A 14,531-nucleotide genomic window follows, 5' to 3' on the forward strand; every position below is an offset into this window, starting at 1 on the left:
AACATTCCATTAAAAAAACATGATATAATGTGACCTTCTATTTTTGACATATTAGTGTAATAAAATTGTATTTAGCTAGAAAAAAATACTCTGGTATGAACTAATACTTATAAGGTTAATGTTTACAAACAAATTTATCATTGACATATTAATCCTTCCTCCTTAGAGGATAAATAATATAACGTGAGAAAAACTGACAAAATATACTGGTATGAAAATTAAATTACATGTGGGATGCAGAATTTTTTTTTTATGCACATAAACATGGATTAGACAATGTGAAAGTGAAATTATCTGACATTAATTTGCATGAGAAAGAAAACATTACCTATTCAAACATGACATTAAGTTGTTTACAAAAGTTTTGATGGACATATTTTAATCCTTTCAGAATTCAAAGCAGATAGCTATATATTATATATATTACAACATGACATATCTAGTTGTTTACAAAAGTTTTGATGGACATATTTTAATCCTTTCAGAATTCAAAGCTTAAAAAAAATTATAAGTGCAAAATTACGTTATCTTATGATAGTGATAAACACAATTATGCAATATGTAGCTAAGACATTCTAATGGGAAATTAGATAATTTTAATAAGGACACATTAAATAGACTTCAATATAGTTTCTGTGGATTAATTGTCAACATGTCTTTTATAAAGGATAATATAAACATGCTTGTAAGCAACATATTACGAACAGATGATCTTCCACCAGTTAGACCTACTATCAGTAGAAGTATGACTTTGTCAGCTGGCAGCGATGATGTGTTTCTTGAAGACGGTAAGTTTAATAGAAGAAAGTAGGGTCTAAAGAGGGGTGATTTATTTCTTAATTTTCAATTTATAGTCCATTTTACTATTTTTTGTATTTACTTTACCCCCTAATCTCTACTCAATTATTCACTATTCTTTATGTACCATCTTTGCCTATTTTTTCAGTTTTCACCCCCCCCCCCCCTCTTATTAACGAAGAATATGAGAAAACAGGAAGTGTGCCAGATGCAGTTTACATATATCTATTTTAATAGTACAATATTTTAAAGTGTAGACATCTGCCTTTTGAAGTAAACGTAACTATGGCTCTGGAAACACATCATTCTTTCATAAACAAATGGATGTATTAAGGGCTATAACTACTTCAGCAACTTTTTAATAGTACAAATGATGTATGTGAAGATTTATTCATCAGGATAAGGTGAGGAAAAAAAATATCTACAAATAAGTGAATTTAAGAAAAAGTTTTCATTAAAATATTTGTTACTTTACTTTAAGCTACTAAAGGAACCAACTGGAAATAAGTTTCAATAACTTGTATATATATGGGTCATTCTAAGGTATTTGGCTGCATTGATAATCTAGTTTATATAAATTTCACTCTGAGGTCACACTAATGCCCCTGCTCTAGCTTTTCAATTATCCATGTTAAAAAGGGCCATAACTCTAAAGCAGTAAATGACTCACAAACCAAATTCAAACTTTCTGTTGTGGATCTTAGCATGAGGCAACTTAAATTGTGGTGTGGAAATGAAAATAGGACAAATAGAAAATTAGCTCATGACTGTATAAAGAGTTGCATGTCTGTTCATTTTATTTTCTTATTATCGGATGATACTTAGGTATAAAATAAGTCATCAGAGTGCTTAGGATTATGTTAAAGTATGATTAAAGACCAAGACATTCTAAATCCTGTCATGCAATATCAGGAGATAACGTCACGACTTACAGGAAGAAGCAAATATTTTTTCCCCCATTTATTATATTGATTTTCTTCTTTATTACTGCGCATATAGCAATAAAACTTTGTGAATATGTAGTTTATGTCATAATGAATATATTTTAACTATAAGTAAAAATTCGTGAATTTTCCGTTTGAAAAACAAATTCTCTATACTGACAATGCAATCTAAGGGCTATTACAGAAAAAATGCAAGGGGAGAGGGTGGAACTTGGAAGGCAGTTTGTTTGTTTGTTATTGAACATTATAGTTCATTATGATGTGAAAAGTTGCCAATCACTCATGTACTAATGATACACATTTTTTCTTGAATAGCCCTAACTGAATTGACCATTTGAAAATTAATTGGTCAACCGTGTATATTTTATCTTGTAAGAATAATTTACTGATCATCTGTTAATCTGTAGCCACTATCTATACTAAAGACATTCCTTATACTCTGTACACCAGCCCTGTAATGTAAATAAATAATGTATAAGGGGAGATAATCAATGTAGTTAAGGGCTAGAGTCAGAGTGCATTGGTTTAATGCTCAAATCTAAATCACAATCTGCTACAAAAAAATTATAAGATGAAATAGTCTAGTCACAGAAACTTAAATTAAAGAGTATTTTCCTTAAGCATTTTAAACAAGTAGTGAAAGTTGATCTCAAAGTGGCACATACTCTGTTCATAGACCATTTTATCAGGAGGAAAAGAATGTCAACATTGAAAGGGTAGCAAGGTTGACTGATTAGATGCACAAATAATCATTCTTATACACGATAAAAGTATTTTTTTTTTAATCTTTAACATATATGAAACAGACCTAGAAAATCAAAAGTGCATATGCTCTATCTGCATTGATCTGTATACATTTTGGATTTCTACATGTATATTTATGTTTAAATCAGGTTATACATGATATGTATGACGTTTTGCAATCAATTAATCTTGATGCCAGGTTAATTATATGGCATATTGACGTAAATACACACAAAATGCTGATACATATAATCAAGTCCATGCAGTGTTAATTGTTTATTTAGACCTTTTTGTAATTTGGATATATGTGTTAGAAATTTTAAAATGTTATATATTAAAATTAAATGTGTAAATATATCTTGAGTGAAATCAAGGACATTGAATTTGACAGCTAAAACCCTTTTAAGATGATCCTATACATTAACAATGGAGAAAGTAAATAAGCAATTCCTTGTTTAAATCTGCTTATGGTGCCACATGTGTCCACCTCATATTTTTTAAACCTCTGCGGTTCATTTAATTTCAAAACATTAACAGGCTGAGAACTGGATTTTGACTAGTATATATTTGTTTAGGGGCCAGCTGAAGGACGCCTCCGGGTGCAGGAATTTCTCGCTACATTGAAGACCTGTTGGTGACCCTCTGCTGTTGTTTTTTATTTGGTCGGGTTGTTGTCTCTTTGACACATTCCCCATTTCCATTCTCAATTTTATTATTATATATTTATATAAAACTATTGGTATTTTTTCAAATTTAACAAGCTACTTAAAAGTATTATAAATTAAAACGTATTTCTACATTTGAGGCATAAATGAAGTCAACTAACCAGTAGAAATTCCAGTCATCATCAGGACTGACAGGGACCCAGCCTCTGGCTTCAAAATTATTTAACAAGACAGACTTGTCCATGTCACATGCATACTTCAAACGAGCCATTCCAGTTCTCTGCATTTTGATAATTTATCTAAAAAATATGCAATCATTGATACATTTACTTAACATATATAGACAAAACAAGGCAATGATTTTCAAGACATACATGTACATGTAGTACATTTTAATAAGTGTAGATCAGATAAATATACAGTGAAATTATTATTATACTCCCTCCCCCTTCCATTTATTGATAAAAAATTCTGCAGAGATACATGTATGTCTCTCCTGTATGCAATTTTAAAATTAAATTGCAAATGTTGATATCAAATTGGCAATAAATGTACATTGTTCTAGATCTAAAATATATGTAATAACTATGCAAAATATCCAGACAGTCAATGAACTATAATGACTGAAGATTGAGTACTAAGAATTGACATTAATTTATAAACTACAAATGTATAAGTATATTTATCATCATTTCTAGGTCTTCTATATATTAGTCAAGAAATAAATATAAATGTAAGTGGGGGGGGGGGGGGGATTGTCAAAATTTTTTGCACAGCTCAGCTGATGACCAACATTTTATTTACAATGTATCAATAAAAGTTCAATGAGGAAAAACTATTCTGTTTAAGATGCATCATTTCTATTACAGAGTCAAACACTTGTCAATTTAATGGTATTGTTAAAGACTACATAATTATTTACCCTATATATCAAATTCAAATGTCCTTGCCTCGTCTCCTTTTATTGCTCGACAAAGATGAAACAAATGTGTGCTGTTTTCAGCGCAACCAATAATTTTAGTTTGAACAAGAATGTGTCCATAGTACACGGATGCCAACTCGCACTATCATTTTCTATGTTCAGTGGACCGTGAAATTGGGGTCAAAATTATAATTTGGAATTATAATTAGAAATTATAATTTGGAATTATAATTAGAAAGATCATATCATAGGGAACATTTGTACTAAGTTTGAAGTTGATGTAACTTTAACTTCATCAAAAACTACCTTGACCAAAAACTTTAACCTGAACTTCGCACTATCATTTTCTATGTTCAGTGGACCATGAAATTGGGGTCAAAACTATAATTTGGCATTAAAATTAGAAAGATCATATCATGGGGAGCATGTGTACTAAGTTTCAAGTTGATTGGACTTCAACTTCTTCAAAAACTACCTTAACCAAAAACTTTAACCTGAAGCGAACGGACAGCACACAGATGGACACACAAACGAACGGAGGCACAGACCAGAAAACATAATGCCCCTCTAATATCGTAGGTGGGGCATAAAAATAATCTCACAAATGATAATGTTAATTTAATGATTTTAACTTTGTATGCAATAGTCAATTTGCCAATTACCGATTTGATACTCAGTTATTACACACTTTTCAAACAAATTACTTCCCTCTGTCAGGCGTAGACTGGTTCTGTACCGGACAAAATTGGCTTTTGCCAATGCAAATCATGATGAATTGAAAGTTATGGTTTGGCGGTTTAACTAATTTTTCATGAAAAATAATTTCTGGTGGCGCTGTCGTGTGACGAAAATTGGACATGCACCTTTTTTGCTCTACGATTTTTTGTCATATCACTGTCTTGTGGCTGTCGTTATAGTGTCTTACCACAGTCGTGCGACTGTTGTGCGATAAACCCATTGTCGTAAGTACCAACATAAACCATTTTAATACAACAATCGTCGCAGGACTGTCATATGACAATCTCACGACCGTCGCAAGACACTCGTGATACAGTCGCACGGTTGACTCACGAATACAAAATTTTGTACGATGCTCGCACATGATTGATTGTCTGTTGTACGAAAGTGGTACGTTCGTAGTGCAGCATATTTACGGTTAAGTTAGAAGAATACAATTCGGCGGGAATAAATGTTTGAAAAAACATACCGTCAATTGTTTAAAGAGGATGGCTTTTCCACCAGAACGATTATGTTCGGTCCTGTTGGATAATTGCCTTGCCGGACTCCAACAAGAGCAAAATATAGTCCTGTTAGCATGAACAGTATAGGAATGCCAGACGTTGGTGGGTTAAGCCATGGATCAAACAGCGGCTGATGTTTGCATAGTATAGTACACCATGTACACTGATGCAAGAGTTGGAACGGTGATTTCGTTAGATTCATGCGGATGAAGCCTGGCATAGTTCAAGAGCTTTTTCTGAGACCGGGGCTTTACAAAAAAAAAACAATTCATACAGACTTTGCCCCCTTTCACAGGTAATGCCGGCCTGCCCTCATATAATTACTGTAATTTACATGAATATAAATTATAATAATACTTGTGTGAGAGATAGCCCCACAGGACGCAATTACGACTGGACACAATTATGAACAATTTCCAATGTTGCCCTCTGAGATCATATTTATTTATATTTATCAATAAATGTTTTTATAAATAAAAACCCTATTAAAATTCCCTTGTTTCCATGATAATACAATTTATGTGCCATTTGTGAATGTTGATGACGATGACAAAATCATCCTGAAAATATTATAAGAACGGCAATCTGGCCTGAAAGTTATATAAAAAAAAACATAAAGGTAAGTGCATATTGCCTTCTTTTGTTAATATATAGAAAGAAAAATATCTCCTGATTCTGTTCATATGCGTGATGCCTTTTATCTTGCCCAAATAACCCCACAATTGACGTTTTTTAGACTCTTGTGACCCTTTTTATGGTAAAAAAAAAAATGTTAATTTTATTGAAAAGTCCAGAGAACTCTGAAAAAAATGTTGACCTATATAAAAAAAAAAATCATAGATGAATGATAAGTACACCACCGAAATGGATAAACTTGAATTTAGTGCTCCTTTAAACATGTTAAAGGAGGAACTTACACAAAAACAAAAAAATCAAAAATCTTTCCTTTCCACATGACCGACATTTCGTCTGCAACCACTGCTGAAGTAATTGAAGGAAAAAACAAACTTGTGAATCTTATTTTCCTATGAAAATGTGTTTGAGATAAAGATTAATGTATGCTTTATCAATCTAGACTGTTGTCATTGATTTCTTCTGCAAGATATATTAATATAGTGCTGTTCGGAATTGCGTCCATATGTGGCTCTCTTGACCCGTAAAACAAGGTCAGGCAAATCTTACTAAAGTATCCTAATGTGAATAAAAATTTATGTGGGATATGATTTAAAATGGAAAGCCTTCATACATCTTAAATTCTATGGTATAAAAAATTCAAGAAAAGTAGTCCACATAAAAAAAATATTAATCATAGTTCAAAAATCGTTCGTAATTGTGTCCGGTGAGGCTAACTATTACACTGAAAATAAGTATGCTTTCAAAGCAAAGCTCTTGCTAGAGAGGGGAGATATAAAAGACTAATGTAGCCTGTGGCCGTAGGGGTACAACACTAACAAGTTCAAGTTTACTATTTATAGTATTAAATCTGAAATTATAATTACATATAATTTTCGAATGCACAAAAGAACAATTCACATTTCACTGTTCAACACATATATCTGCAATAGTCTAATCAAGGACGTTTAGTTATAAATCCTTGGTCTGAACTAATTCCTTTACGAAGGCGTCCTCAGCAACATAACTTCCGCCATCTTGGATGTTTGAATAATCTCTAAATCTAGACGAGGGATAGATATATAATAATATCTAATCACTACACGATTATTTCATTTTAAAACAATTTATTTACTTTGGAATTGTTATGGACAACTTGAATTAGAAATACATAAGGATATTGATCTTTTTTTCGGTTGAAGGTTATTTGACGATCAAAACAACATGGCAGCGAAAACGTCAGAAAATCTGTCATCACTAAAACAACGAAATAAATCGACTACAGGTAGAAATCTGACAAGTTCTCTTGGGGCCACACCAAGGGCCCGTCTCCCACAGATCTACGATCTATCATATACTCGCTCAAAGGGCTGGTATGACATATGTGAGTGAACAAGACCTTCCAAAATTGTACATGTCATATGTACCAGACAGTACAAAATTATACTACTGTCAATTTGAATATTTAGTACTAGTAGTTCGGCATGCCTGATTTATAGTTTAACTTTTACTAACAAAACTTAAATTCTACTAGTCAACCAACACCAGGGCTCATGCTAGCAGGCCTCCAGTCCGTCACTTCGCTATGCCAGAACGTCCGTCACTTCGCTATGCATGAAAGGTCAAAAGATAGTTTTCAAAAGTGAAAACTAGTACCTAGTTGCTCACAATACTCACTTGCAGTCCCTTTCGTCACCATCAATATTCAATTTTTACCATCATGACCATATTGACTATAACAGCAATTTTTCATTTAAAAGTAAAGAAATTTAAAGACTGAACAGTGAACGATTTTTTTTCTTTGTTTAGAAAAGAGGTTAAATAGATATAAGAAAATGTGATATGATGGCCAATGAGACAACTATCCATGATACCATCCAAGTCATTAGTAAAAGTATTCCACACATATTAACATACTTTTGGTTAGATCTATTTGATTTATAAATGTGATTGACAGCAGTCTTGGTAGGGTATCTACATGTAGATGGCGTCTAGACTAGAATTTGACAACTCCTTTTAAAATTATTTATTAGTCTTAGCTATTTATGCAATAGTTTACTAACAAATATTTACAAGCACTCATGTACGCTTGCTTATTTACATTATCAGTGATTATCATGATTATTAGATTATTATTTTTAATTAAAAAAGATTAATTGTACAAAAAGTTCTTGTTATACATGTTATAATGTACTTCTGGTAGCCTGGAATGCTTAGTTGATGTCATGGGTTGGATCCATGGCATAGTCAAACGAAAGACTTGTAAACTGGTATTTGCTGCTCCACTGCTGAAGCATGCAGCCTAAAAGAGTAGTTGCAAAGTTTGGTTAGATTGTCAGAATATAAGTAGGGTGTCATGTCTTCCTGAGGACAAGCAGGGATGTGTTCAATATCGTAGCAGCTACTTAGTACTACACAGATTTTTGTCTACTGAACGAGTAGCTAGCCTAGCTGCTATCAATATCTATGTAGCAGCTAGGCTAGCTACACATTCAATAGTCATAAATTTACGTATCCCTATGTAGCCGTTACGATATTGAACGCAACCCAGGTTAAAGATCTGACTTAGCATGTTGGTCTGAGTAGTGAGACAAATAAGGGTTCTTGTTCATTACACTTCAGCACATCCTTGTCTTGACAGATCTATTTGCATTTACCACTGGATGTATATTTTGTAAGGCAAATTACAATCACTTGATATATGCATGTGATACATCATGTATTTGCTATTTGGCATTAAACATGTTAAACACGAATCCTTTAGCATCATATTTATTAAAAATTAAATTAAAAGAGTTTATGTTGATGATTTTAACATGTGCAAATTTGTAATAAGCATGTGATAATGATTAGTTGTTTGAGATAAAAAAAAAAAAAAAAAAAAAAAAAAGTCATTTGATTAGTCCACACACTTACTATGTACATGAACTTGTGACATGTGTATTAAGAGATGCAAGGTACTTGTAAATTAAACAGTAATCAAACAACAAAAACACAGACATTTAAATTTAGAGGTAAATATTTTGTTTTAAGGGAGCATTGTCATGTACAAAATGTAGCAAGCTCTTGTTGGCTCTGAAACTCCTATATTATTGTCATACATAGTTGTCTCATGGGCAATCAAACCACATCTCCTTAATTTTATATGGCATCTTAAAGGTAGGTGGCTTAAATCTCCAAAAGAACCATTGAAAAGGGGGGATACAGATATATAAAAAGAAGATGTGGTATGATTGCCAATGAGCATGATTAGACAACTCTTCACAAGAAAGCAAATGACACAGTAATAAACAACTATAGGTCACTGTACGGCCTTTCTACAATGAACAAAGCCCATACCGCAAAAATGCATATATACAGTCCGCCAAAAGTTAAGCACCACCGAAATATAACTGGTAATATTTTTTTAACTATTGCAAAAAAAATATTAATGTTTGGTGTTATGAATTACCTTTAACATACACTAAAAAAATTCATTACGACCAAAAAGATTGCACTCCGATAAAACAGTCAACCAACCTTTTATCAAAGGTCATATGTGCGTTTATAAATACACTGTTTCTCCAGGTGGTCGTGTAAGTGTTCGTACATTGGTCCGTCGACTTTATAGAGGCAAACGAAGAGCACGTCGTGGTGTATAGAGACCTGTACCTTCAAGCAGGCACTCTACCGTCAGGTTTAAATGGGATAATGAACATCTATGCTTGAACATAAGAACCTGACAAAACACTCATTGGTCAGATGGGAGTCAGTTTCCCTTACTGCCAGAAGACGCCATAATACGAATTTCGCAGGGGAAAAAACAGCCTATGACCAAAAACAACATTTGCACAAGGACTGCATGCATTGCTGGTTGTGTTCCAGTACGGGGTTGCTTCTTATACCGTTATAAGCTGGGTATGCATATTCTGCAGGGTAACATAAACGGACAGACATACAGAGATTTGGTGCCTTAACATATTGTAGTCCGTCATTTTAGTAATCCCCCACTTGCGTCAACATTGTCAAGACACTTGTACCTGAATGACAACGCTATACCACGCAGGGCAAGAATTTTAACCGAGTCCAAAGAGCAACCAGCCATTTACACTAATTTTTGGCCTTCCTTGACTCCATGCATGAACCCTATCAAACATGTCTGAGATGCCATTGTCGGAAATCTCAATCGCAGAGATTCACCTTTACAAAAGTTTGTCGATTTAAAAGTGGCATTTGTTGTTTAATGCAACAGATTTCCTCAACTTAAGTTTTGAAGGCTTGTACCGAGAAAGATAGGTCGTGTTATGAAACTGTACCGGAAATGAGGTTGTTACACATGCTATTGACTCAAATATTGACATTAAATTTGCCAAACATACCAAAGATTATGTGTAGAAAATTTTAGTGGTATTGGGTGATTAATTGTTGTAAAAAAATAAAATCACAGTGAAACTTAAATTCCATTTCTTAATTGTGTAATTTACACTATTTCTATGAACGAAAAACCTATATGCATAGAACCTTCATAAGTGACCAAAATTATATTTGTGGTTTGTTTATGGTATACATTAGCAAAATTGCTATTATGATTGTTTTCTATTTTTCGAGGAACAATTGATTTTTTAAATTTGAAAAAAAATCGATGCAATAAAAGTAGGTGGTGCTTAACTTTTGGCGGACTGTATATAATAAAAGTTGAGGCAACAATTCATAAGACAACCATGAAAACCAAACCAATCTGACAACAATAGAGGAACACCAAATACCTATGCCGGTATACATATTGTTCATAACTATAAATAAATATTTATCACAAAAATAAGAACATAAAAAAATTGGTATAATTAAACTATTAATTTTCCGTTTATATTTCCAGATGACTCAAAGACTACACAGTTTACGTCACTAAAGTCCAAACCTGAAGAGAACAACGGAAGCAGCACTGGGTCCTTTGTCATACTAGGCCTTATATTTCTGACATCTATCGTAGCTTTAGGGATTGTTTATCTAAACTTCCCTAAGGTTGAAGAGTGAGTATTTGTGGCTGACAGTCCTTGTAATTAGTGGTATTAAAAAAGGGACTGTCTTCAAGGTTTGTATCACATGATTATCACACAATTTTAGTCTTTGATCTTACTTCTAAATGCTGTGTATACATGGAAGAGAAACGGCAATTACAAGTTTTAAAACCAAAGACTTGGCCCAGCCATGGATTGAACCCATGGCTTCCCACACTTGAAGCAAGCAAGTTACCATGAAAGATCAGAGGTGGTATTTAAACTTTGAAATTATATATATAGATCTTTTATTGCAGTTTTTCATCTTGTTGGTTCCATGAAGGTACACATACTAGCTAATATTTGCAAATGATATTATTTTCTGAAGTTATGATTATCAGGAGGGCTAAAGCAACAAATTGGAAAACAAAAATTTTGATCAATATAAATGCACTTGAATTGAAATAAATTAAAAAAACAGAGAATAAAACATGTCAATAAACAGTCTGAAGGAAGCAAACTAAATAAAAAGAGATCTTTAAAACAATGAAAAAAATGGAATTTTAATGTCTTATTTCACAGAGATGAGAAATTTAGATTGTATAGTATTGATTTAGTTTCATTATAAAATTAGATTCTCATGAAAAGATAAATTGAGGAAAACCAGATAAGGACTGTTATGTAGAAACACACATGGGACCCAGGAAAGGCACTTCAAATATCAATGGGTGTCAAATACTTTTTTGTATAGTGAAATGCAAGTTGTATTCTAAAATTGTCTAGATTTAGATGTTACCCCTATTATAGTGCATTCCCTGTGTACCATGTATCTTTTGATGGAGTAGCATTAAGACATTAAACATGTTAAAGAGGGATTATTTATGCTAGCATAAATCTTAGATTTAAAAAAAAAATTGTGTAATTTATTTTCATTGAATTTTTTTTGAGGGGTTATCATTTGTTATGTTGTAAGGGAGATAATTCAAGCTTGCAAAATATTAGTAGTCGCATTTCTCATGAAAGTATCATAGGTACATATTTACCTAATGATACTTGCATGAGAAATTTGACACTTTCTGTCAGACTGTACATTACCCCTTTTTTTTATGAAAAGATTTTTTCAGATATACATTTGCAAATTAAAATCTAATTCATCTCATTTGTGAACTCCTTGTCAAACTTGTATGAACATTTCTCATATAGCCCAATGAAAGTTATGTATTTAAAAGATTAGCAGTAAAAATCCCATCATGTTTTTATTGTGGACCAACTATTTGCCTTTGGAAAGGAGTAATTTCCCCAAAAAAGCTGAAGGAAACATTACTGATTATATTCCAGCCTATTATAAAAGATTTGAATTCTATTTATTTGAACACCATTTATATTTATGAATCTTTTTTATATCCCACTTTAGTTTGCCTCAACCAAATGTTATGAAACTTATACACAATGCTTATTACCACACAATACAGATCAAGTTTGAATTTGGGTTGCGTCACTTTTACCGTTCTTGAGATTTATAACGTTATATAAGCAGGGGCATCATCTGTCATGTCTGTATCCCATGGATACATTCTCCATTTATTTTAAAGCTAGTGTAGTACAGACACAAGATGGCTTCATTAAGTCTTTCTGGGGATTCTGAAATTGTACATATTAAATCATCATGTATTAACTTTGAAAATCATATATTTCTATGTCAACTTTTATCTTTTAATTTAAGAGATGAAAGTTTAATCAATTATTTTATATTTCAGATCAGAAAAGCAGCATATAAAATTACCTAGAGATATAGAGGACGCTAAGCGATTAGGAAATGTTTTATCTATATATAAAGATAAATTTTATATACAGGTGTTAGGGGCTTATTTTGTAACATATATATTGTATCCTTTTACTTAACATGCAAAGTGACATGAAAGATGATTATTAAAAAAAAACAACACAAAATCTGGTACCCTTAGTTTGACTTCTTGCATTGCTCATGATTGTTGGGACCCAGTTTGCTGCAAATGACCTTTGGGACCTAAGACAAAATTTAAAGATGTACTCATCTATACTACTCAAATACAAGGTCCAATTTGTTAGCTGGCATGATGTAAAAAAGACGGATCAAAGAATTCAGCTTTCTATATATAACTAATATAGGACAATGGTGTTGATTAAAAGTTACACCATTCCAGGCCCTTTTGTTTTCCGCATAATTAATATTACCAATAATTAACAAGTTCTGGATCAAATCTGATACTGATACCAATAGTATAATGTCACATGTTACCTGTCCTGTTACCTAATATGTATGTTCCACCTCTGTCAGGCACACCACCTAACAGTGTATTTTGGATTTGCGATATACACAGGTCATAATCACAACTGAACTTCGTCATTATACAGGGATTGACACTAAATTCAATTACCAAAAAAATATATATTATATATCTTCAAGTAGTTTTCGGATGTAGTAAGAAAATTAGGACGGGTTCAAACAGAAAGATTTTGAAAGCAGAGAAAACTGTGCCCCTTATAATCAGTATGTCTTTATCAAATGGCAATATGAACACTAAGAATCCAGGCTAAAAATAAGGTGTAGCTACTTTAATTCAGTCACTGACCCACGATGTCAAGGGTGTGTTCTAGTTATATAATAAAATAACTCTTGATCCTGTATTAAATGTGTTGGTTGACATGTCAATAGGGATAGAATATCACCAATAAGCAATGAACGTAATAATTAATACAATTTTATCAAGGACAAGAACAAAAACAAAAAATTTGGTTTATTTTTGTATGAAAAATGTAGGGAAATGACTTTTTGTTAGTTGCCACCTTACAGAAATGTGTACATTTATTACAAATTTTGGTGGGCAGGGTTTAAGATAGTATATGGTCAGTGACTGTATAGCATAAACATATACAGTCAACGCAATTAATCAAATATAATTACTACAGTATACTAGCTTTTATACACTCATTAAAATAATTGGATCAGTGCCTGATATATCTATGTGTAACAATATATGTGACTGTTCAAATTGCATTTGAAGAAACAACTCCTTAACTTCTACCAGTTTACAATCATTTGCTATACCAGGATCTATATTTCTCAGTATTCTCTCAGGATTCCTGTTCCCATTTCCACTGGCATTATTTTTAGTATGTTTGGTAAGTATTCTTAATTTTCATTCTTAATTTAAGCGAAAGTTCTTACTAGAATCAGGCAGTATAAGAAATTCTCAAAACATTAATGCAAATGAAGCATGCATACAGTTTTTATTTTGCAATCTTGATTGCCTGCAAGTAAAAATGATAGGTAGGAGCTGTTTTGTATCTGTAGGTCATGTTATTCACAATTATAGTATTTCAGTAAGATGTTACTTGTAATAATTGAGTTACCTCTATCTGGTTTAGCTTTAACAATAATAAGCAAAAAACCCAAGAAGTTCAAAAATACTACCGAAAACTGAAGATGGAATTATATGAACCCACTTAAAGGTGGGGTGAATAGTTTTATAAATAAAATAATGTTTTTATATTCTTGCATGACTTCTTATAAATCTAGAGATCAACATACATGTACTATAGTCATTGATAGACAAGTGTCCATACCGTACATATTAAAAATTAAAAGT

The 14,531-nt window shown here is 32.3% G+C and overlaps 2 protein-coding genes across 4 annotated transcripts in view; one reads left to right on the forward strand and one right to left on the reverse strand.

Annotated features, from left to right (window-relative positions):
• The window catches only part of LOC139481772 (polyglutamylase complex subunit TTLL1-like), a 39,126-nt gene extending 32,149 nt beyond the window's left edge, over positions 1 to 6,977 (reverse strand). Inside the window, exons 1-3 of the mRNA XM_071265269.1 lie at positions 6,848 to 6,977; positions 3,313 to 3,450; positions 2,129 to 2,194 (exon numbers count right to left, since the gene is read on the reverse strand). Coding sequence (XP_071121370.1) covers positions 2,129 to 2,194; positions 3,313 to 3,437 — 191 coding nt within the window. The 5' untranslated portion in view covers positions 3,438 to 3,450; positions 6,848 to 6,977. The remainder of the gene's footprint in view (positions 1 to 2,128; positions 2,195 to 3,312; positions 3,451 to 6,847) is intronic.
• The window catches only part of LOC139481773 (transmembrane protein 41B-like), a 28,494-nt gene continuing 14,102 nt past the window's right edge, over positions 140 to 14,531 (forward strand). For 2 of the 3 annotated variants that reach the window (XM_071265271.1, XM_071265272.1), the window contains exons 1-4: positions 7,109 to 7,211; positions 10,782 to 10,935; positions 12,660 to 12,788; positions 13,971 to 14,064. In XM_071265271.1, coding sequence (XP_071121372.1) covers positions 7,151 to 7,211; positions 10,782 to 10,935; positions 12,660 to 12,788; positions 13,971 to 14,064 — 438 coding nt within the window. In that variant the 5' untranslated portion in view covers positions 7,109 to 7,150. Of the gene's footprint in view, positions 789 to 7,108; positions 7,212 to 10,781; positions 10,936 to 12,659; positions 12,789 to 13,970; positions 14,065 to 14,531 lie in introns of those variants that run through there. The other variant, XM_071265270.1, reaches the window with a different exon arrangement.

Source organism: Mytilus edulis, chromosome 7 (genome assembly GCF_963676685.1).
Source record: "Mytilus edulis chromosome 7, xbMytEdul2.2, whole genome shotgun sequence".
Lineage (NCBI taxonomy): Eukaryota > Metazoa > Mollusca > Bivalvia > Mytilida > Mytilidae > Mytilus > Mytilus edulis.